The 25,744-nt window shown below is 42.0% G+C and overlaps 1 protein-coding gene across 2 annotated transcripts in view; it reads right to left on the reverse strand.

The window, feature by feature from the left end:
• Positions 1–25,744, reverse strand: part of TOP1 (DNA topoisomerase I) — a 114,106-nt gene that overhangs the window by 65,285 nt on the left and 23,077 nt on the right. Inside the window, exon 3 of one of the 2 annotated variants that reach the window (XM_089513983.1) lies at positions 780–882. In XM_089513983.1, the coding sequence (XP_089370109.1) occupies positions 780–882 (103 nt within the window). Of the gene's footprint in view, positions 1–779; positions 883–25,744 lie in introns of those variants that run through there. The other variant, XM_089513984.1, reaches the window with a different exon arrangement.

Here is a 25,744-nt window from a genome sequence, read left to right on the forward strand (position 1 = left end):
CACTTGGCTCAAAAAATAAAATTCAAACCTGAATCTCACTGGGTACTTCAAGTACTTATCCATTCCCTCCTTTCTCTTCCCCACACAAATCATTAAAATTGTTTCAATATGATTAGTAGCAGGTTCATTTGTTTACTATTAGATGGAGCTAAGAAAGTGTCCTCACTGACAGCATGAATGTCAAGACTACTGTTATTATTGTGGCCTGTTTGCAAGCTTCCCAGAACTATCTGTTGGTTATTGTGGAAAATGGGATGCTGGACTGATCCAAAAGAGCACTTGTGATTTCCAAAATACTTCAGGCCAAACTCATTATTAGAATAGATCCCTTTAGATGATGGGATTTGTTAGTCACAACTAATGATTATGTATTAATCACATTGATCACAACTAATGACTTATGTATTATTAACAATGGATCATTGTAGCAATCTAAAGGATACAAGCAGAGCTTGCCTGAAAACAAGGCTGCGACAACAGCACAGTAGGCCTGGGCTCACTGAAGAAGCAAACCCTTTATGACACCGTGAAGAGAGTGGAAGTCAGCTTGTTCCTACTGGTGGTTTAATTCTCAAAACCTCAGTCTGCTTTTTTACTTATTAACCTATCATAACTGTGGGGGCTCAATATCATTTCTCACATTTTTGCATAATAATAATAATATTAGCAACAACAACAACAATAATAATTTGTATCCCGCCTCTCCCTGTATTGGATCGAGGTGGGTAACAACAAACAAAAACAATAAAATCAAACATGACTATCAATCTCCCTCTCACCTGTTACTGTGCTTGGATTTTTCTCTATCTTTTTCTTTGTCCTTCTTGTGCTCTTTGTGTCGATGTTCTCGGTCTTTGTGTTTGTCTTTATGTTTGTGAGAATCTGCAAGTAGAACCAGAGAAATAATTAGGAAATAAAGTTTTGTAAATTTATGGCAATTTACTACATGTGGCTTTGTACAGGCTGCTACATATACACTAAGGTGATGGAATCATGAAGATCTCCAGATGTTGTAGTAAAACCAAAGCCCATGGTGAGAACAGTTAAAAGTGACATTCCAAAAAATTCTAGAGGGCTACAAAATACCTACTCCACCCCCAAAGGACATGCTCTAAATAGCTCAGAACAATCTGTATAAATCATTTTGCTGCAGCACTGTTTGCGTTTAAGACAGTGGGCAAACACATCCACACAGTAGTAGAACAAGAATCCCTTCAGGCTTGGCAGTAACTTTTATTCAAGCAATCCCTTATAGCCTTGCAAGTTGAATAAATTTGTCAAAGGGAACAGTGCTGAGCATCTACTGAATGGCTTGGTATTTGTAGACCTAGTACAGCTTTCTATGTGGTGTCTACTTCTCTCTCAGAAAGAGCACAGTGTGTGTCTATCCTTAATACTACTGAGATCTTTCTATCTGTGATAGTGGTTTGAGTGCTGGATTGAGACTGGAGATGTCACACTTTCTCAGTCTCAGAGGATGGCAATGACAAACCCCCTCTGAATAAACTTGCCAAGGAAACCCCATGACAGATTCACTCAGGGTCACCATAAGTGGAAAATGACTTGAAGGCACACAACAACAACAACAACAACAACACACTCCCTGGAAAGAGACAAGTTAATGTGTCTGTGATACAGAGAGTATGAGATACAAAAAAGGTTATAAAGGTTTAAAGGTGTCTAGGTTTATATATCAGTCTATAGCAAACTGGTAGCAAAACAACAGTACAGTAGGCTAGATTTCTTTCTTTCTTTTCAGAGAAGCCACACTGCCCCCAACAGTATATACATATTAACAGTAAATGAATTGTAATTTCTCATCCTCCTCTGCATGATATTTCAATTAATGACTCTCTCACAGACATCAGTGAAGGAAGGATATGCCACAGAACAATCTCTAACAGCCATAAGAACTCATAAAATGTCTTATATTGTCGCCTTACTCTAAATTCCACCTTTTAAAAAAAGTGTGAAAGAATAACTTAGGTTACAGTATATTGCGGGGGTGGGGGGGGGGGGAAGCACTTTTTAAAAAAATTATGGAAAAGGAGAATGGGGGTTGATGAGATGAATAAAAAAAGAAAAAAATGTTTAAAATTCTGGCATTTTATTATGAGTGTTCGTTGCATGCTATTACAATTCTTTTTCTGTTTACATAACGAATGTTCAAAAGCAAGCCGACAAGACATTTCTCCAAGAACATTTGCAGTAAATTTTCTGGAACTCTCAAGAAACAGCAGGTCAGCCTCAAGCACAGCTTCTACCTTTTAAAAATTGCATGCCATCTCTGTAGCTATTTAGATTATTATTATTAACCTTTAGATGCCATCTCTCCTTGCTCTACTCATCTACCAGTGATTCAGAGAGACTGTTATCTATCCTTAATACTACTGAGATCTTTCTATCTGTGATAAGACTAGATTCCCTGAGCCAAAATCCCTGCTGAAGTGGGAATTTGCAAGTTCCTCCAACAAAAATAAGGAAGGTACATTTTACTTGGTAACAAAAAAATGTGGATTCAATTCAGAATTAATCCACCACATCCTACGTAAGAACCCAGTGGGTTTTCATGGTCAAGTGAGGATTTGAACCCAGGTCTCCATAGTCATAGACCTAAACTCAAACCACTACACCAAATTGGCTCCCTTTTACAATGGGACAGCCAAAATATTAAGCTCCACAGAAAAATGTTATGATAAAAGCAGTGATTTTTATGTCAAATGTTTTTGTTTAAAAAAAACTTGATAATGCATTATGATATTCTGACAGACAAAAAATCTGCTCCTTACCCTCATTAATGATATAAATTTAAAAATTACAACAATTTAACAACTGCAAAATTCAAAAATATGCTAATTAATCAGTGTAGCTTGAAATATTATTGAGGATTATTAGACAGTTTGAAAAACAATTCACAAACTTAAGTTCATATCTTGTTAATGTAAAACTTGGGCAAGAGGTTATCACAGAATCATTGAGTTGGAAGAGACCTCAAGGGCCACCAATTACAATGATATGCAGGAATACATACTCCCAACAGATGGCCTTCCAGCCTCTGTTTAAAAACCTCCAAAGGAAGAGATTCCACCACACTCTGAGGGAGTGTGTGCTACTGTCGAACAACTCTTACTGTCAGCAAGTTCTTCCTAATGTTTGGAATCTCTTTTCCTGTAGTTTGAATCCATTGCTCTTGGTCCTATTCTCTGGAGCAGCAGACTAAACATAGCCAGGTCCCCAAGTTTCCAGACTTTCACCATTTTGTTTGACCTCCTCTGGTTATGGTAGGAGACTGTGAAATTTTATACAGGAATGAAAATTTGGAGGAATGTTGCAGATCCCAAGCAGTGCTGTCCCCAGCCTTGGTTTCTCCCAGGTCAAGAGAGGGTACAACCTCCCCACTTACTTGGCTGGGCAAGTGAGTGAGGGAGGCTCACCTTCTTCACATGGCTTCCTCATGAAAAAAACATCTGAATGGAGGTGAAGCTAGAAGGGCCAGACTCACTCCTCCTTTGCATCTGTGTAGCCTCCTCATGAGGAAGGAGCCGGGAAGAGGTAAAGCCAAGAGGTCCAGGCTCGCCCTATGACTCTGGAGACCAGGGTTCAATTCCCACTTCGCCACGAAACCCACTGGGTAACCCTGGCCAATTCACATGCTCTCAGCCTCAAGAGAAGGCAATGGCAAACCTCCTCTGAACAAATCTTGCCAAGAAAATGCCAGAAAACAACTTGAAAGCACACAACACACATACAGCTTGCACTAAAGCAGTGGTTCCCAACCTGTGGGTTGGGACCCCTTTGGGGGTTGCCAGACCCTTTCCCAGGGGTCGCCTAGGACCAGCAGGGAGGCAGTGTGTGTGTGTGGGGGGAGCCTAGAGCCGCCTCTCCAGAAGCTTCTCAGGGCTGAGAGGGAGGCAGAAGGGGCTCTTTGGGGCCATGAGGCGAGGAGGAGGAGGCAGTGTTGCCTGGGAGCAGAGCTTCTTGCCAGCCGTTTGGCCCTTTGGGGCCTGCGGTGGAAGGGAGGAGGCTGCAATGACGAGGAAAAGCAGGGGGCTTCTCCGGATGGTCCTGGCCATTTCCCTTGGCTCCCTCCTTCCTCCTCTTCTTCTACTTCCAGAGCAGCCTCAGCCCAGGTGAGCTACTCATCCACTCTCTCTCTCTCTCTCTCTCTCACACACATACACACACACACACACACACACTGCACTTTGAGACCCCTCTAACTGCCCTGGCTCAATGCTCTGGAACTCTGGTGTCTCTGAGGCATTTCGCCTTCTCTGTCAGAGAGCTCTGGTGCCACTATAAACTACAATTCCCAGGATTCCATAGCACTGATCCCTGGCAATCAAAGCAGTGTGTTTTGGACACAGATATTCTCCTTTTGTGAGTTAACGAATGAATCCAGTCCCTAGCTTTTATATCTCTCTCACACACTGCAGGAATAATAACCCACTTTGAGACTGCTTTAACTCAATGCTAGGGAATCCTGGGAATGCTACTGTTTGGGAGACATTGAGACTTCTCTGTCAGAGATGGCTCTGAGACCACAATAGACTACAATTCCCAGGATTCCCCAACACTGAGCTGTCTCAAACTGGACCATTTCCTCAGTGTGGATGCAGCTTTGGTGAGGAACTCTGGGCATTTCAGTCCAGCTATGTTTTATTTCTGCAGTGTATTTTGGACCAGAGACAAGGTGACCAGATATCCTCCTCCTTTTCCAGGATATGTCCTCCATTTGGATCATGGCTAAGAAGCAAGAATTTATAATTACATGGGTGTTTTTAGCTTTTATTTTTGGTCATGTCCTACATTTTTTGCTTGAGTGCCCTACGTTTTGGGGTGAGGGCATTGGTCACGGTCACCTTGGTCAGAGAGCTTTACAGGGGTTTAATTGCCATTCTGCTGTGGTACTGAAACAAACCACCATTCCCAGAATTCCACAGTATTCAGCCGAGGCAGTTAAAGTGGTCTCAAACCAGATTATTTCTTCAGTGTAGACGCAGCCCAAGCCTTTTGCCTCTCTTATGCCTGAGATTTCAAAGCCCAGCCCTGGCAGCACAACAAACTACAAATCCCAGGATTCCATAGGATGGAGTGATGAGAGTGAAAGCAGTGTCAAACTGCATTAATTCTGCAGTGTGGCAGCAGCCTAAGTGTACCTAATGCAGTTCTTAACATTGTGCATCTCTTGCATACCAAGTCTCGCAAGACATTTTTAACAGCTTGTACCCACTAACTCCATTTCATGTCTCCAATACAGACAAAACAAGGCAAAATTTAATTAATTGACTGATTAATATCCCATCTTTCTCCCAGTACAGAAACCAAGGCAACATACAACTTCAAAAACATGATACAATTCTTAAAAATCCTGTTAATACAAAAGTTAAAAAACAACTAAATCAACTTTAATTTAAAAGAGGTCTACCATATATTGTAGTGCAGTGGTTTGAGTGTTGGACTAGGACTCTGCGAGATCAGAGCTGGAATCCCCACTCAACCATGGAAACCCACTTGGTGAATGTGGGCAAATCACACTCTCTTAGCCTCGGAAGAGGACAATGCTAAGCCTCCTCTGAGCAGATCGTGGCAAGAAAATCCTGTGATAGGTCACCTGCTGTGTATCAGAAATGGCTTGAAGGCACAGAACCACAAAGTGGAACTGGACTGGATCCAGAAGGTTCTGGAATGCTGTGAGAAGACTAAGACCATCGGAAAACACATATTTCCAATGGTCTTAGGAACCGAGACACCACTCCAATATGGTTGGGGGTCACCGCAACATGAGGAACTGTATTAAAGGGTCACAGCATTAAAAAGGTTGGGAACCACTGCACTAAAGCAAAGCCTTGCCCCTTTATGTTAAAAGAGACTAGCTGCTTCTGGAGGTACTCTCCATTATTATTATTGTTGTTGTTGTTGTTGTTGTTATTATTATTATTATTAACCTTTATTTATAAAGCGCTGTAAATTTACACAGTGCTGTACATACAATCTTTTTAATTGGATGGTTCCCTGCCCTCAGGCTTACAATCTAAAAAGACATGACACAAAAGGAGAAAGGAGTGGTGGTGGGAAAGGGGATGAGGGCCAGCAGTTCTTCTCTACCTCCGAGGCCTGGATCAGGGGAGATGGACTGGAGGGAGGGCTTGGCTTCTTAATGGATGGTTAATCTTCTTCCAGGGAGGCCTGTTGGAGCTAGCCTGCCTCTCTAGTAGGATAATACATATAAAATGCATAGCAATATAGGAAATGATTCAAATAAAACAGGCAACGAAACAACATCAAATAGCAAGTGACAATTATGCAATGCCTGGGAACGCTTCTCGGAACAGGATGGTCTTCAACTCCGTTTTGAAGCTGGTTAAAGAAGTGATGGCTCTTGCTCACGGGGGAAGTAGGTTCCAGGAGTGAGGGGCAGCGAGTGAAAAGGGGCGAATCTGAGATGGGGCAGAGAAAATCCTGGGCTGGGACAGCAGGCCTTGACTACCAGAACGGAGGGCCCGAGTGGGAAGGTGAGGAGAAATAAGGTCTGATAAGTAAGGAGGGGCTTTTAGCTAAGGACAATCGTCAGCTGGGGATCTGCAGCCTCCAACCATGCTGTGTGCAGCCCATAGTCTTTGTGATATCAAAATATTCTGCACCATCAAACAACTGATGTAAGAACAGGAAAGAAGCTGGAATAAAAGTGCTATTCTGCATTTACAATTCCCAATCTCAGCAAATCCTGTTATCCTTGGACAGAAGTTGAATGTGTCTCTCTCCCTGTATCCTGCATGGTGATGGGAAATGGTAAGCCACAGTTTTCTAGCAGCTGTCATTTGGTAAGTACGAAATCAAGGGGAACAATTTATGCTGATTTACAAAGAAAAAACCAATTTCATTACTGAAATGAGGAAACATTCTTTACACTTTGAACTTTGGAATTACATTGGAACTTGAAGTGTTAAAACCAACAGATTTTAAGGATTAAATGAATTAGGAAAAAGAAGTTGAACTGGGCCAGAAGGTATGCTGGAGTTTGTAGGCAATACTTTTAATCCTGGATCAAATAGTTGTTTTTTATTTATTTGGTTAATTCAGAATTATACTCTGTACTGTGCTACAGCACTCAAATGCCACAACTTCTCCAAAATGAAGACTCAATTTTACAAGAACATCCTGAAAGCATTTGCCCTTTCAAAATTTCCCCCTTTTTGTTTCAAGGGACCCAACTGTAAGCCACTAGTATCTGTGAATATATACTGCTATAACTAAAGGCTGCAATCACCATCCAAAGCCATGAAACTGGCTCTGTCAACTATACCCCCAAAAGGTATGTGTTCAAATTTAATAATCATAATTAAGGTTGTAGAATTTCCTTCAGATCCAGTCCAGGTGTCATGCTAAGCTAATTGCAAACCCACAGTTTAGCAACTTGCAGGCTCACATACTCCCTCCTTCCTCTCTTCCAAACTCTGCCCATAAAACATCCTGCTTTCCCATGTTAAACAAGACTATGTGTTATGGCAGAACTGAGCTATGGTCATCAATAACTATGCTTGAACTATAAACAAAACTGAAGCCATCTCTGACAATATTTTTAGAGTTTCAAGACATGGTTTCAATTTCTGGTTTAAAGACTAAGGGTTGAAGCCTGTTTCTATCTTTAATGGACAAAACAGCTTCCCTCTGCTAAAGGGTCTGTGACTGAGGGGGTTCTTCCCTCCCATCCACATGTTAACTCACACTATTCAAAGAGAAATGATAGGCACTGCTGTGCTAGCTATGTGGCAAGATATAACAAAATAAAAAATATACATCATACTGATACTTTTATTAAGCCAACCAAAAGGTGCATAATATATTACACTAATTTCTGTTGAACACTGGCTTCTTCAACAGGCAAAGATGTTAAAATTATACAGAAGAACAGACATGAGGGTGTCCGTATCACAGGTCTGCATCTTGCTTTAACTGTTCACTTAGGTGTTGCTTAAGATGAAGATTCAATGGAGAGTCAATACCTTAAGACTCAAGAGAGAGGCAATACAGATGAGAGATTATACTTATTATTGGCCTTAGGGGGGCTTAAAGGTAGTAAACGAAGAGCATGCACTTGTGTAGGGGTGTGTGTGTGTGTGTGTTATGTAAGAGCTGTCATGAGTAGATGAAGAAATCTTATTCCATTGGTTTTGTTACATGCAAGATCTGGATCCAACATCCCAGGTATTTCAGGTCAAATTAAGTGCCACTCTAATAAATCCAAGTACAGCATACCAGAAATATTTCCTAACCCTAAGAATAGTTTAAATGCAGAAAGAGGCTCTCCAGAAAAACTGTCTAACTTCAGAGAAGTTTTCAAGAGAATACTGTGCAAAATCTGTCGGGTCTGGCATAATGTAATCTTTAAATAGGATTCTAGTTCTAGAAAGATGGCTCGACCAATGATAAACATTCAAGAGGGATGTGGAGAAACTGGAGCGTGTCCAAAGGAGAGTGACTAAAATTGTGAAGGGTCTGGAAACCATGTCCTATGAGGAATGACTTAGGGAACTGAGGATGTTTAGCCTGGAGAAGGGAAGGTTAAGAGGTGATATGATAGCCCTGTTTAGATATTTGAAGGGCTGTCATATTAAGGAGGGAGCTAGCTTGTTTTCTGCTGCTCTAGAGAACAGGACCCAGAGCAATGGATGCAAGCTAAAGGAAAAGAGATTCCACCTGAACATTAGGAGGAACTCCCTGACAGTAAGGGCTGTTCGGCAGTGGAACATACTTCCTCAGAGAGTGGTGGAGTCTCCCTCCTTGAAGGTCTTTAAACAGAGGCTGGATGGCCATCTGTCAGGGATGCTTTGATTGTGAGTTCCTGCATGGCAGGGGGTTGGACTGGATGGCCCTTGCGGACTCTTCCAACTTTAGGATTCTATGATTCTACATTCCAACAAATACACATGCTTCTTTTCCATTCAAATATTTAAATAGATGCCTATGATTATGTGGGGTGCTAAGTTAACAGGTAGGCAACATACAGATTAACACTAATGATTATTATTAGCGCTCTTCTCCCCAGCAGAGGTCCTAGATTCCACAACTTCTAGAACATGTTGCAAGAAATGCTAGTAAGAGAGTACTTGAGATAAATACCATATTTTCCAGCATACAAGATGACTTTTTGACTCTCTAAAATTGGGTCAAAAGTTGGGGGCCGTCTTGTACGCCGGGTGCGCTCCCTGGGGCCGCCAGCTTCTCAGGCCTCCAGAGGCCTGGGGAGCCGGCGGCCCCAGAGCGCGCGCGCCGGCTTCTGAGGTGCCTCCAAAGGCCCCTTTGAAGCCGGCGTGCGCATGCACGGCCGGCTGCCGGCTTCCAAGGAATAGGGATAGCCTTATGAGTATATCCTAAACTCTATTTTTTTATGTGAAAAGTTGGGGGTTGTCTTATACGCCCGGTCATCTTATATGCCGGAAAATACAGTATATAAATGTAAATAGTAAAAGTAAATCACATTACTTCTCAAGATATTATCTCCAAGTTCTTACACAAGGCAAAGACAACTGTGAAACCCAATAATTGCTACCCACACCCCATATATTAGCTTAGGGAACTGTGCCAAATTGTGTTAACAGCTTGCATGCTGCCATGACCTGTCTGTCACAAAAGAGCAGATACTGGAAAATGGAATATTCATGAAGTGTGTTACATGTTGAATATGACCATCAAGCTGCTCAAAGGGAACATAAACGTTCCATGAAAGTATTTATTTCAAGTAATCCATGGACTTCTTCACAAGGTTGTTGGGACAATTGCAAATAAAGACTGGAAAGCATTTTACATATCACGCTGCAAATTAAACAAGTAGCATTAATAAAAAGCAATAATAATGATCATGATAATAACAAACATTATCATAATTCCTTCACCAAGTAAGCAAAAGTAATAAGATTACTTCCATCAGGAGTGGCTATTAAGTGTAATTTAAACAACAATTAACAGCAAGTATGTTCCCTGAAGTACTGTAGCTTAGGATAAGCAAACTAAAGCTGCAGTGATGCTATCAAACCTCAACAAGGATGAAACAGGAAAGCTAGAAACATAAGCAGAGCTCTGAGTGATGGCATCCAGGACCCTTTGCCCCTGCTTAAAAGAATGAAGTTGTATGGACATAGAGAAGAACATTATCTGAACCTATATCAATTTATTTTAAAAGTCTAATGTATTGGTCTCATTAAAAAGAATTAACTGGATGTAAGTACATCCAGTATACTGTATGGAAATTAATGGAACTGGCCTCATTTGCCCCAGCTGTTATATTCCCCAGTATCTTACATTATTCTAATTGCATGTTCCTGCTTGATAACATAAAGGAGTGCCTTCTGCCGGTTTAGTCACAAATGGTTTACAGCCAGCTTCTTATGCCAATTCAGCTTCTGCATTTCCTTCAGAAAATTTTACCTGTGCTTTCCTCTTTACATCTACATGCAGATGTTGCTCCCCCGACGTAGTATATGAATAACAATATTTTGTTTATTTAGTGTGTGAATTTTCATTTGCACATTCATATTTTAACATTTTATAAGGAAATAATATTATTCAAATTAGAATAGTTTTAAGTAAATGCAATGTTTAACTCAACACGTGTGTAAATTTTACACATAAAATGGTTTGGAAAGAGGAAGCGGGATCAGAGCCTCCAAATCTTACACACACACACACACACACACGGGTCCTGCTCACCACTGGAGAACCAATGCATTAGTGTCTTTTGCTGGAGAAACAGTGGGCAAAGTTAACTCTTCTAAAGGTTGTTGGGCTGCAAATACCATCACTGCTAGCTCTCACTGCCAAGTTAAGGGATGCTGGAAGCTGCAGTCCAAGATCATCAAGAAGTCTGCACTTTGCCTACCGCTTGCATTAAAGGCTAGATTTTTTAAAAAGAAACTAGAAGCACAACCTAGTATTGTAATAGGACACAGAAGCTTTGTTGTTATCTGCTTTCATGCAATTGAGAAAAAAATTCCTGTTAGAATCGCAAGAAAATTTATACAGCTCATTTATGATATTTTCTCTAAGTGCAGTGCTAAAATAGAAAGGCAAGTTGATTTTACACACATTACACTGTATTCCATCCTCTTCTCCAACTATTTTGGAGTGGCAAAATGAAATTGCCACCCCCCCCCTTCTAAAGCCATCCTATAACACCCATAAAATCTAACACTAATCACTATACCATAATACTGAGCATATGCAGTATGGTAAAATCAAATTTGACCAAGTTGTTCATACAGACAAATAAAGATTTTTGCATTCTACATATCTGCTAGGAAATTCCTCATTTTTACATTTCCCATGTTTCAACCAACTCTAAAATTTCACTTTTGTTGCACAAACAATGTTTTTCTTTTCATTTATGTCCCTCATTTACTTACAAGAAAATCCTGCTGCAATTCCCAAAATCCAAAATAAAAAGCAGTCTGGGCCAGGATTGGGAAATCAGCATCCTGTTCATTTGAATCCCAGACAGCTGTTACAGAGGAAAAAACCACAACCTTAAGGTTTATTTATTATGTACTGTATTTTCTGGCGTATAAGACTACTTTTTAACCCAGGAAAATCTTCTCAAAAGTCGGGGGTCGTCTTATACGCCGGGTGTCATCTTATAGGGCAGGTGCTGAAACTTCTGAGCTGGGCTGGAGAATCTGTGGTCGCTGCATATGGTGGTGGTGGGGAGCTCAGAAACAGCCACAGCCGCATCCCCATCATATGCGACGATCGAATGAAAGCAGCTACCGCTCTGATAGTCTTGGAGACAGGGAGGGCTGGGCAAGCAGGGAGAGCTGACCAATCCAAGCAGGCTTTGTATACAACAAGGTTTCCTGCTAAGTACCTGCATGTCATTTGAATTAAAATTACCATATTGAAATCAAATCTGATGTTTTTTTAATTTGTATTTGGTGTTCTTTGGAAGAGGGGTAGTCTTATACGGTGAGTACATCCCAAACTCTATATTTTAACTGGAAAAGTTGGGGGTCGTCTTATACGCCCAGTCATCTTATACGCCGGAAAATATGGTACTTATCATCCTAAACTCCTTCAAAGATGGGGTAGTAATGAAATTATCCCAACTGATCCTTGTAACTACTATGCAGAGCAGGTTTGAGTAAGATATTGTAACTTGTTCACCAGCCTTGCTAGGGATGTGAATCCCAATGTCCCCTAATGTTTATGCCCTCAACATCATTTGGCTATCCATATGATGCAAGCTTCCCCTTGTCTTTGGAGTCCTCTCTCTGGGAATTGCTTTGTATGTGCATGCCCAAATGTACTAGCACAAGATGGGGTAGAGAAGAGGAAAAGGTGGCACTGAAAAACCTATGCAATCCTGCAATTTCTGTCCACTATCAACTGTACTCCCCACTGACTTTTCCTTTGGCTCAGCATCTCTTATGAGGTACCCCTCTCCTAATTCACATCCATCACTACCAGTTACACCATACTGGATCTTTAGTAGGAATAACTGTCAAGAAATGTCATAAACCTGTAGAATTACTCATGGGATATAACAGAAAGCATAATTCTGTTAATAATTCCTAGCATCATTTTAGTTTGTCCGAAAGGAAGCCTGCAGAGGTATTTGCCAACTGTAAGCAACAAGGCACTACTATCAAACAAGGCAAATGTTTTCACTCCCTGGTGCTTCAGCAGAAATATAGCATTTATATAGCACTTGTTTTGTGTCCTCAAAACACTATAAATGCATGTGGTTAAATAAAGCCAGTTGTAACATGCACACTCTCCTGAGAGCAGAGTTGGTGAATATTCATAACATTTGTGAATTGTGTCCCATTAAAAGTATTACTCTGTATGCAGTGGGTGTCGCAATATCCTATTGCTATTGTTGCAATTCATGTTTGGGAAGGAGATGCCCAGAATGAGGCCTCCATAGGGAAACTGCATTTGCCAGGGAATTCTTGTATTTAGTGTAACAGCATGATCCTGAAGCAGTAACAAGACTTAATGAAAGCAATTCTCTTCCTGAACACTTTTGTTACCTGAGGAAAAAAAAAGACTAATGTAAATAATTAAGAGAGAAGATAATTTAACTAAGTAATGGACATAAGGTTTCCTCTTAATCCCCCCCTTAAATGATGGCTCAAATCTGACTGTTTAATCATATCAATATACAACTATATTTAATAATGTCATTATTGCAACTGTCCCTTTGCATCTGTTCCTTACACTGTAAACATTCTGCCTGCCTTCCTCCCCTCAGCTGCAGTGGTAATGGATCCTCTTCACAGCCAGCAGCCTTGACAATGTCTGAGCTTGCACAATGGATGACTTTTTAAAATTTTACTATATTCTTCTTCTGTTTCATTCTATCTCAGCCCAGAGCAACCCTTCTAAGGAGGCACCGCTTATCAATGATTCCACTGGTGTAATATTTTCATCTCCCTCACTGGGATGCTCAGCTTTCCTCCTATAAATGGATATAAAGGGGTTTCAGTCCGGCCAGAGAGAGAAGGAGAGGAGCTGCTTGGCAGCCATTTTGAGACCGTGTGCTTGAGACCGTGTGCTCGTTGCTGAAGGGGCGGAGCTTCTGTGAGTCACATCTGTGAGTCACAAGGGGGCGGAGCTAGCAGACTAGCTTTATATACCAACTTCCAGAGCCTTCCAGAACAGTCCGGCCAGAGAGAGGAGAAGGAGAGGAGCTGCTTGGCAGCCATTTTGAGACCGTGTGCTCGTTGCTGAAGGGGCGGAGCTTCTGTGAGTCACATCTGTGAGTCACAAGGGGGCGGAGCTAGCAGACTAGCTTTATATACCAACTTCCAGAGCCTTCCAGAACAGTCCGGCCAGAGAGAGGAGAAGGAGAGGAGCTGCTTGGCAGCCATTTTGAGACCGTGTGCTCGAGACCGTGTGCTCGTTGCTGAAGGGGCGGAGCTTCTGTGAGTCACATCTGTGAGTCACAAGGGGGTGGAGCTAGCAGACTAGCTTTATATACCAACTTCCAGAGCCTTCCAGAACAGTCCGGCCAGAGAGAGGAGAAGGAGAGGAGCTGCTTGGCAGCCATTTTGAGACCGTGTGCTCGAGACCGTGTGCTCGTTGCTGAAGGGGCGGAATTTTCGTTTTCTTTAACTCAACAACTCTGCTCAAGTGGCATCAGGTTAGAATCAGATATTGAAACAGAACCTTCCCTTTAAGTGTAAGATAGCAGCCAGTACTTACCTTTAAAGAAGTATTCCCAGTAGATTGACTGTTATATTTATTACTAAAGACTTTGCAGTATGGACAACGAGGGATCTGCTGCAGTCACCTGCAACTCTTGTGGGATGTTTCTCTTCTTGCCTACAGAAGTGGAGAACTTCACATGCACCAAGTGCAAGTTGGTAGCACTCTTGGAGGAGAAAGTGCAGCAGCTGGAGTCCAGAGTAGCTACACTTCAGCATATTAGGGAACAAGAGGATTTCCTGGACTCAATAGAACTAACCATCTTGGATGAGTACCACGCAGAGGAAGATGCTAGGGTGGAAGAGGTCACTTGCCAAACAGAGGAGGCAGACAGCTGGAGGAATGTCACAAAGAGAAGTAAGCCAAGAAGGAATTGTTCGGGGAGCTTGCAGCTAGAGAATCGATTCGAAGCTCTTTCCCTTATCAAGGAGGATGAAGAAGAGCAGCATGGACAGACTTCTGGGACAGTCGCTGCTAAGCCTCGGAGGAGGCGTGTGGTTGTAGTGGGGGACTCCTTGCTGAGGGGTACAGAAGCAGTGATTTGTAGGCCTGACAAGATGTCTCGAGAGGTGTGTTGTCTTCCAGGTGCAAAAATCCGTGATGTGACAGAGAGGCTGACAAGACTGGTCAAGCCTACTGACCAATACCCCTTCCTTTTGGTCCACGTGGGAACTAATGATACTGCAAGACACAGCATTCAGAACATCAAAAGGGATTACGAGGCGCTTGGTAGGAAGCTGAAAGGAATGGATGTACAGATTGTCATCTCGTCTCTTCTGCCAGTTGAAGGGCATGGTCCAGGAAGGGAGAGGAAAATAGCAGATGTGAACAACTGGCTTCGCAGATGGTGCCACCGAGAAGGATTTGGATTCTTCGATCATGGGCTGCGGTTCCATGAGGAGGGACTTCTTGCAACAGATGGGTTGCATCTCACGCCAGTTGGAAGAAATGTTTTTGCCAACAGTCTCAAGAACTTGATCAGGAGAGCTTTAAACTGAGTTCCGAGGGGAAGGGAGACAATATTAAGGAAGGCGAAAGGGATGGCGAAAATAGTCAAACTGACATAGAGGAAACAAGGCAAACAGTGCAAGGACCCAGCGGTGGGAGGCAAAAAAACTTGCACAGGCAGCAAGTAAAAGGGAACCATGGTCTGCGATGTCTCTACACTACTGCACAGAGCATGGGAAATAAGCAAGATGAACTCGAACTCCTAGTACAACAAAGCAAATATGATATAATAGGCATCACTGAAACCTGGTGGGATGAGTCTCATGATTGGAATGTGGAAATAGAGGGGTATAACCTTATTAAGAGAAATAGGCCAAACAGGAAAGGAGGAGGAATAGCACTATATGTCAGAGATATTTACACCAGTGAAGAGATCCTGGACATCAATCATGGAAGCCAGGTGGAGAGCATCTGGATAAGAATCAAAGGGGAGGGAAACAACAAGGGTGTTACGGTGGGAGTCTACTACAAACCCCCAAGTCAGACTGAGGAATTGGATGATATCTTTCTAGAACAGATGACCACACAGTCAGAAAAGAGAGATGTAGTAGTGATGGGCGACTTCAACTATCCTGATATTTGCTGGAAGTCAAACTCAGCAAAATCCTCAAGGTCTAGCAAATTCCTCACTTGCCTGGAAGACAATTTCATGGTCCAAAAGGTGGAAGAGGCAACAAGGGGGTCAGCTATTTTAGATCTGATCCTAACCAACAAGGATGACTTGGTTAATGGGGTGCAAGTGGTGGGATCCTTAGGTGGAAGCGACCATGTTCTCCTGGAGTTTGTTATACAATGGAGAGGAGAAGCCAGGCAGAGTCAGACACGCATCCTAGACTTTAGGAGAGCGGATTTCAGTAAACTTAGAGAAGTATTGAGGGCGATTCCATGGTCAGAAATACTAAAAGATAAAGGAGTTCAGGACGGATGGGACTTTCTCAAAAGGGAGATAATGAAGGCAAAATTTCAAACAGTTCCAGTGAGAAAGAAAAACGGGAGGTGTCTCAAGAAACCAGGATGGATGACTAAGGAACTTTCAACCGAGCTAAGTTTGAAACGGAACATGTATAAGAAATGGAAAAAGGGGGAAATCACGAAAAAGGAATTCAAAGAAATAGCAGGCATGTGTAGGGGTAAAGTCAGAAAAGCTAAACCGCAGAATGAACTCAGGCTTGCTAGAGAGGTTAAGAACAATAAAAAGGGCTTTTTTGGATATGTCCGCAGCAAGAGGAAGAAGAAGGAAACGGTAGGGCCACTGCGTGGAGAAGATGGCAAAATGCTAACAGGAGATAGAGAAAAGGCAGAATTACTCAACACCTTCTTTGCCTCAGTCTTCTCAGAAAAGGCAAAGGGTGCTCAACCTGAGGATAATGGAGCAGAGGACAGAATAGGGGAATTTCAGCACAGAATAAGTAAAGAGATAGTAGAGGAACACCTTGTTAATCTAAATGAATTTAAGTCTCCGGGACCAGATGAACTCCATCCAAGGGTATTAAAAGAACTGGCAAAAGTAATATCGGAGCCATTGGCAATCATATTTGAAAACTCCTGGAGAACAGGAGAGATCCCAGCAGACTGGAGGAGGGCAACCGTTGTCCCCATCTTCAAAAAGGGGAAAAAAGAGGATCCCAACAATTATCGTCCAGTTAGTCTGACATCAGTTCTAGGAAAGATTCTGGAGCAGATCATTAAACAGAGAGTTTGTGAACATCTAGAAGGCAATGCCATAATCACAAAAAGTCAACATGGGTTTCAGAGAAACAAGTCATGCCAGACAAATCTAATCTCTTTCTTTGACAAAATTACCAGCTTGGTAGATGAAGGGAATGCTGTGGATATAGTATATCTTGATTTCAGTAAGGCCTTTGACAAGGTTTCCCATGACATTCTTGCAAACAAGCTTGTAAAATGTGGGCTAGACAAAGGAACTGTTAAATGGATCTGTAATTGGTTGACCAGCCGAACCCAAAGGGTGCTCAACAATGGCTCCTTTTCATCCTGGAGAGAAGTGACCAGTGGGGTCCCACAGGGCTCTGTCCTGGGCCCAGTGCTATTCAACATCTTTATCAATGACCTGGATGACAGAATTGGGAGCATACTTATCAAATTTGCAGATGACACCAAATTAGGGGGAATAGCTAATACCCCAGAGGACAGGATCAAGATTCAAAATGACCTGAATAGACTAGAAAGCTGGGCCAAAGCTAACAAAATGAAATTCAACACAGAGAAATGTAAGGTATTGCACTTAGGGCGGAAAAATAAAATGCACAGATATAGGATGGGTGACACCTGGCTGAATGAAACTACGTGTGAAAGGGATCTAAGAGTCCAAGTAGACCACAAGTTGAACATGAGTCAACAGTGTGATGCGGCAGCTAAAAAGGCCAATGCTATTTTAGGCTGCATCAATAGAAGTATAGTGTCTAGATCAAGAGAAGTAATAGTGCCACTGTATTCTGCTTTGGTCAGGCCCCACCTAGAATATTGTGTCCAGTTCTGGGCGCCACAATTCAAAAAGGACATTGAGAAACTGGAGCGTGTCCAAAGGAGGGCGACAAAAATGGTGAAGGGTGTGGAGACCATGCCCTATGAGGAACGACTTAGGGAGCTGGGGATGTTTAGCCTGGAGAAAAGAAGGTTAAGAGGTGATATGATAGCCCTGTTTAAATATTTGAAAGGATGTCATATTGAGGAGGGAGCAAGCTTGTTTTCTGCTGCTCCAGAGAACAGGACCCGGAACAATGGATGCAAGCTACAGGAAAAGAGATTCCACCTGAACATTAGGAGGAACTTCCTGACAGTAAGGGCTGTTCGGCAGTGGAATGCACTTCCTCGGAAGGTGATAGAGTCTCCTTCCTTGGAGGTCTTTAAACAGAGGCTGGATGGCCATCTGTCAGGGATGCTTTGATTTGGATTTCCTGCATGGCAGGGGGTTGGACTGGATGGCCCTAGTGGTCTCTTCCAACTCTACGATTCTATGATTCTATGATTCCAATGGAGGTTCCAGATTTTTGTTTGTGGAATGAGCAGCCACTGTGATCACCCACAGCCAATCTTGACAAGACAATCTTGACAAAACCAAACCAAGGCAAGCTCATTTTACAGCATTCTCAGCATGGCTGGAATATAGTAACAGAGTGGGGGGGGGGGGGTAGCATTATACGTCAAGGATGCATAAACTTGCAAAAAGATCTAAGGCTTAAAATCCCAGAAGCCAAGTTGAGAGCATCTGGGTAAACATTAAGGGAGACAAAAAATACAGGGATGCCACTGGCGGGGTGCGCCTATTACTGACCCCCAATCCAAACTGAGGACTTGGACTATGCCTTCCTGGGACAGATGACCACTCAGTCAGAAAGGAGAGACGTAGTAGTAATGGGGGATTTCAACTACCCCGATTTTTGTTGAAAGTCCAACTCTGCCAATAATATGTGGTCCAACCATTCCCTTACACACATTGTCCAGAAGGTGGAAGAGGCAACAAGGGGATCAGCTCCTAACCAACAGTGATGACCTGGTTAATGGGATAGAAGTGGTGGGATTCTTAGGTGGGAATGCCCATGATCTCTTGGAATTTGTGAAACAGTGGAAAGGGGAAGCTAAGCATAGTCACATACTATTATTTACTTACTATCTTTCTATCTTTTCCCATGAATTAAAGCCTGACACATAAAATAATGTTCGGAACATAGACACCAGCTTTCACACAAACATCTCAGTCTACCAAGGTGTGTGGGGGTTTAAGTTATTGTCTAAGAATGAATGAGGAGTGAGTCCTGAAGGCAAATACCAAATCTCATTCAGAAATGTTCAGTCAGTGCATTACACACTTACCAACTAAACATTAAATGGTTCTATACTCCCTTCCAAGTATTACAATCAGAAACAAAAAACAATTCTGTTATACAAAAACCTTGACAAACTATCATACATGTAACAGATCTGTCCCTAGCAGAGCCATTCCACATATGAAAAAGCCAAGTCAAGTATACACTTAATAGATAGGTGCAACCAACTGTGGCTCTGTAGAGCATACCTTTGAAGGTCATCCTTGTTGCAATCACAGATTGTATGTTTGGCTATAAAAATGTAATGTATGAAATATTCTTCCTCTTATTGCAGCAATAAGAGAACAAAGCTACTCTACTGAAAGAAACACCCTTCATCTAAAGCAACTGGAAGCACTATCATAGCTTGATGCCACTCTGAAGCCTAGCTTGCTCCATATGCCATCTCTGTATCTTAATGAACCATGAGGACCAAAAGAATTCAATGGTTGCATGGAGGGATTTAGGTTTAACCTGTGCTGTTTCTAGTTAAAGGTATCAGCACACCAAGCATATGAAAGATCCCTCCTCAAGACACTGGAGAGCCAGTGTGTGGACAGCAAATTTGATGGACAAGTATTCTAAGAGGTGGTCATTCATAATAGCAACAGCAATAGCAAGTACATTTCTATACTGCTTATCGGTGCACTTAAGCACCCCTAAGCGGTTAATAATAATAATAATAATAAGTTTCATTTATAGACCGCTATTCCGCTTTGATCATAGCGGTGTACAAGTAAAAAATTGCAATCACAAATACAAAGTACAATCAAAATATTTTAAAAATAAATAATTGATATTAATTAAAAAAGAATGTTGTCTTCCAGGCGAGGCCTGTTGTTGCTGGCCTGCCTCTCTCCCCCTCAAGATGGTGGTCAGTAGGAGGGCTCTTTGTCTTCAGGCCAGGCCTCTCTCCCCCTCAAGATGGTGGTCAATGTATAAGCTAATTTCCCCCAACAAGTTGGGTACTCATTTTAGCCACCTCAGAAGGATGCCAGGCTGAGTTAACCCTGACTGAGCCCCTGGCTGGTACTGAACTCACAACTTTGTGGTTTGTGAGTGAGTCATTGCAGTACTGGCATTTAACCACTGTGCCACCAGGGCTCATAATGCAAGTTTCTAGTAAGGTCACCAACAGGAAATATTACCTCCTCACCTTGTTTGTCAAAATGTCACTTTTAATTTATTTTGGGAGAAAGAGGGGATAGAAATTCAATAGATAAATAAAAATATTCAAATTCAGTGTTTACACTAACATGATTTCAGAAAAGGGATGAGAGCTGAAGACATTGATTAATTATGTAAAGATATGATTGATGTACCAATTCAATTGTGGTTTGCTTGGTTATGGCATCAAAGTAACTCTCCCTGTCCCTGTATGACGGGGGGAGGGGGGAATGCAATTATTCTTGATCTCTCAGTAACTTTGGTTGCCATAAGATAGCTTTGTGGAAGGTTCCATACTTGTCTAATTGGCTACTCTCAGAAGTAGTGATCAGGATTTTCTGCTCACCTCCATAGCACCTTCAGTGTACGACCATATCCATTCTCTACAATTCCATTTATAAATCCATTGACTGAGATCACAAAAGGGCACATATTATCACTCCTCTTCAGGGCCTGCTGAGCCTATGGCAGTGTTGGACTAGTGCCTGGACAGAGTACTGGACTGAAGTAAACTCTGTCTGAGAATATATGCAAATACAGTATAGTTAGGAGGTGGTTTTTCACATCAGATAGGAAAATTTCAAGCAGGTCCTTTAAAAGGCCACAAGTGTAAGTTTTGGGGTGTTCCTGGATTCCATACTATCATTAATGGCTCAGATTGACTCTGTAGCACAGCTCAACTTATACTACAAACCTCTCTGAAGCAGGTTAATCTGGCAGTGTGAATCTATACTCTGTTAACCTCTTATATTTATTACTATAAAGCACAGCACAGTGGGCTGCATTCAGGGCAGCTTAGAAATTTCAGCAAATGCAAAATAATGGCTGCAGGAATTTTAGAAGACAGCAAGTGTTATGATCTTATTACACTGGTCTCACTTTCACTGACTTCTAATTCAAAGTACAAGCTTTGACCTGTAAAACTACATATCTTCAGAACTCACAGTCTAAGAGAACACAGTATCCCATAAGTACCTACCTGTGGCGGGTTACAGACCGCCCGTTTGGGGCGGGCTGCACCCGCCCCTTTCCCCGGGGTATCAGGGCCCCAGTGTCCAGAGCGGCAGCCGCAGAGGCCCCGATCCTCCGCTTTTCAGGCAGTGGGGAAGCGGCAAAAGGCCCCTTCCCCGCAGCCTGGAAAGGGGTGTCCTTGGGGCTTCAAGCCCCAAGGACACCCCACGGCGGCGGGGAGGAGGAGGAGAAAGGGGCTGCTTGGCCCCTTTCTCCTTTGGTCCACTGGGTGCAGCCGTGTGAAGGCTGCGCCCAGCGGACCAAACCAGGAAGGAGCTCCGAAACGGTCATGACGTCGTCATGGCAGCAGCTGTGTGGAACGGCCGCCGTCATTTTGTGCGCGCAGAGCGCACACTAGGGTTAGGGGGGTGCGGAAGCACCACCCCTTTCTAACCCTAGTACATGCTCTGCGCGTACTTTCTGGCCCGTTTGTAATGGGCCTGTGTCGTATTTTCATCTCTGAAAGGGTTTATATGAATATCCCCCTCAAGAGATTTAGACATTAGCTCTTAGGGAGAGGGCTTTCTCACAAACTTTGGAATACAATCACTACAGGAGTTAATTTGGGGCACAAATAGTTGGGGTGGGTGGGGATTTGGCGATTTTTGTTTGTTTCTCCCTGAAATTTTAAATGTGTAAATTGTTTCAGTGCTGAGGTTTGCTTATAGGCTCTGATTTGTTGTTTAAGTATTTTGAATTATGTACTGTTCTGGAATGTGTTTATTGAATCTGCTAGCTCTGCTGGATTTTAATGTGATTTTGCTTTGCGATTTATTGTGATTTCTATAGTTACTATTATGCTTTTAGTTACTATTATGCTTTTAACAGCTATATGTCTAGAAGACCTAGTTTGGACTGTTCAATAAATAAAATTAAGAACATATCAAATGCTCCAAGTTTAAGTGGTTTACACAATTCCCCACCCTGTTTTCAACCTGCATAATTCTAACCAGTCACAAAATATCCCTTTGCTTTTGGTACAGTCATGCTTTACATAGTCACACCTCAATCCTCAGATTGAGAGGTTGGATTTACTGAGATTGCTCATGCAGGAATGGCCAGTGGATCATTGCCATCCTGTGAATCAACCACATACATTCCTACTGTTAAACAATTAAAGACCATTACAAATAAGAATTAGAATAACTCATATCACCAAAATAAGGAAAAGCAGCCGATACAAAATAACCCACCAATTAAAACACAAATGTTTGAGGTTCTGCTGGTTCTGGCTATGTGCCTTTGGGGAAGGTAACACATAAATCTTGGGAGGAAATGGTTTTATTTTTCACATGAAAAGTGCTCTTCAGCCCCTAGAGGAACATTCTGAGTTTCAAGAAAAATATAACAAAAATGGGCAGGGAGGGATAATGATTGAGGATCTGGTCCTCTGAGATCTTATGGCGGCCCACAACCCCTGTTGGTTGATCATCTTATTACAGATGATTCCTATATAAATTCTCTTGTGATCATTTGTTCCCTGGCTCTTAAAATGAAGATGAGTAGCAGGAAATGTGCCATCAGCAACTGTTTGCAGCAAGGCAGATCACACCATTTGCTAAAAGCAATTTCAACAAGCTACTTAATTGTTTCAGAGGCCTTAGAAAGTGAAACCTTAATGGGCTTCTTAGAACTTATTGCCAGAGCCAAGTTCAAGAAGCAAGGCAAGTGCAGGAAGTAAATGCTTTGACATTAAACAAAGCCACAGTAATTGAGCTTTCTAAATATGGCTAATGTGTTAGGCTCTACTCAGTTCAACACACAACCTTTACTGAATACAAACCAACATGGTTTTTTCTCTCCCTTGTTAGAAAAAACAGCTTTCATTTCCAGGGGAGAACAGAGGAATTTTTCCTTCTTGGTGAAAACATGTACATACATAAGGAAAAAGAAGGGATCTGCTTTTTTTTCTTTTTGGAACCCATCGTTTTTAAGAGACACTAATGCGTCAAATGAAAAACAGAAAATAAATTATTAGAAGAAAGGGCAGGGTTGGTGGGTTTTAACAATAATTTAAAATGACTTAAAAATACTCCTGTTTTTTAAAATGGATTATTCGTGTGTGTGTGTTTAGAGAGAGGCCAGCTATTATTACAATTTTCTAACTCTCTTACTAGAACAGCAATGATTGTTTGAATGTAAACATTTTAACTCACAGTGTTTTGGCAGACATTCATTGTTAGACAAGTATTCAATGTCAATTGCTTCTTCTCTGTCACTTTATTTTACATTGCAAGAAGAAATCCTTCAATTAACTAGGTTCAACCAAAACAACTCTGAGTACTTTGCATGTTTTAGTCTACATATCTTCAGATTTAGCAGACATAAGCAGTTAAAAAAAATGGTGTAACCATATCAAAGCCTAATAACTAATTTAGGATGTTAATGTTAGTAAGAATTAAGACATGGTTGATCATCCTTTGCAACACATAAAATAATGTTTCACAGTATTAATATAATAAGCAGGGTTCAGAGTTTTTTTTCCAGTAAATCATTAATGCAAGAAAAAATGTTTAAACCCAAAGAACTCTGAGTTTTTGGGTTTTATTTTTTAAAAAACACTGTTTTTTTCCAAATGCTAAAAAGGGGTACAGTCAGCCCTTGGTATCCATGGATTTTTTTTATCCAGAAGGTTAACCACCCACACTGCACAGTTGGCAGTTCGAAACCCAAGTGCCACATGACTGAGCACCTATCACTAGTTCCAGCTTCTGCCAAGCTAGCAGTCCGAAAGCATGCAAATCCAAGTAGATAATTAGGTACCACTTCAGTGGGAACATAATAGCTTTCTGTGCAATCATGCTGGTTACATGACCCACAGAGCCGTCTTTTCGCTTAGTACCGCCTCTTACAGTCAGACATGACAACCTCATCAAAGGGAAACCTTTACCTTTTACACACATGTACACACAAGCAAACCTTGATTTTGCCATTTTATGTTGTTAACTGCCCTTGAGTCAACCTCTACTCATGGTGACCCCATGGATCTCCTCTCTTCCACTCTGATTAAGTCTTGTAGATTCATGTCTGTGACCTCTTATAGCATTCACCTAGCATTCAGTCTTCCTCTTTCTACTACTCTCTACTTTTCCCAACATTATTGTCTTTCCTAATGAGCCATGCCTTCCCTTGGTGTGGCCAAAGTATGACAGCCCCAATGTAATCATCTTGGCTTCTAGGGGTATTTCAGGCTCAGTCTGTTCAAGGATCCATTTGTTTGTTTTGCTGTCCACAGCACACTTCTCCAGCATCACATCTCAAATAAGTTGATTTTCCAGCATCACATCTCAAATAAGTTGATTTTTTTAATCTGCTTTCTTCACTGTCCACCTCACACATCTGTACATAGTGATGGGAAATATCATGGTTTAGATAATTCTAACTAGTGCTCAATTGTATATCTTTGCTCTTTATGATCTTTAGTTCTTTAATCACTGCCCTTCCCATTCGTAGTCACCTTCTTATCTCTTGACTGCAGTCTCCGTTCTAATCAGTGTTTGATCCAAGGTACAGGAAATCTTTAACTATTTCAATTTCTTCATTGTCTAAGCTCAATTTTGTAGGTCCCCCATGGTCATTATTTGCATTTTCGTTATGCTTATGTTTAGGAACAAGTGTACTTTTGCATTTTCTTCCTTGATCTTCTTTAGCAATTGTTCCAAGTCTATGTTTTCCACTAGTAAAACAGTCTGCCCTCTGTATATGTGTACTTTAAGCATACTGTACACTGATGGCAAGCCCATGGGGGGGGGGGGGGGCATTGGTTGTGTTGTCAGAGAAGAAGGAAGGAAAAAGAGGAGGCAGAGCAGAGGAGGAAAAGGAGGACAAGCGGCAGCAGCATGGCGGGAAGGGGGGAGAGAAAGAGGAAGGCGGAGAAGGCGAAGGAAGAGCCACAGCAGCAGCAACAGGGAAAAAGAGGAGGAGAGGGGGAGGAAGAGCAAAGATGAGGAAGAGGAGTAGGGGGAGGAGGCAGGAAGGAGGAGGAGAAAGAGCCATGGCAACGGTGACAAGGAAAGAAGATGGGGAAGAGGCAGGGAAGAGGAGGGAGAAAAGGTACTCTGTTGTCTGCTGCAGTGAAACTGTCCAGGCTGGCATTGGTGCAGGGGCAAAGTGCCATTGTCCTCAATGGTGCTGTGGCCATGTGGCTGTGGCACCATTAAGTTCTATGGGACCTGAGCATACACAGATTTTGGTATCCACGGTGGGATCTGGAACTGCCCATGTATACCGAGGGCCCACTGTATAGTGTCATCTATACATCTTACGCTATTGATGTCCCTATCTTCACCCCTCCTCTTTCTAAGTCTAAACCTGCTCTTTGTACTGTTTTCTGCATACAAGTTGAACAAATAAAGTGATAAAATGTAGCCTTGCCTGACACCATTGTCAATTGGTAACCATTCTGTTTCTCCATATTCTGTTATAACAGTTGCCTGTTGTCCTGAGTACAGATTTCTCATCAGAACTATCAAACTTAGTGGGACCATGCCTTTGAGCAAGTTCCATAACTTTTTATGATCAAAGCAGTC

This window comes from Sceloporus occidentalis, unplaced genomic scaffold (genome assembly GCF_023333645.1).
Source record: "Sceloporus occidentalis isolate IW3139 unplaced genomic scaffold, rSceOcc1.0.p SCAF_3, whole genome shotgun sequence".
Classification (NCBI taxonomy): Eukaryota; Metazoa; Chordata; class Lepidosauria; order Squamata; family Phrynosomatidae; genus Sceloporus; species Sceloporus occidentalis.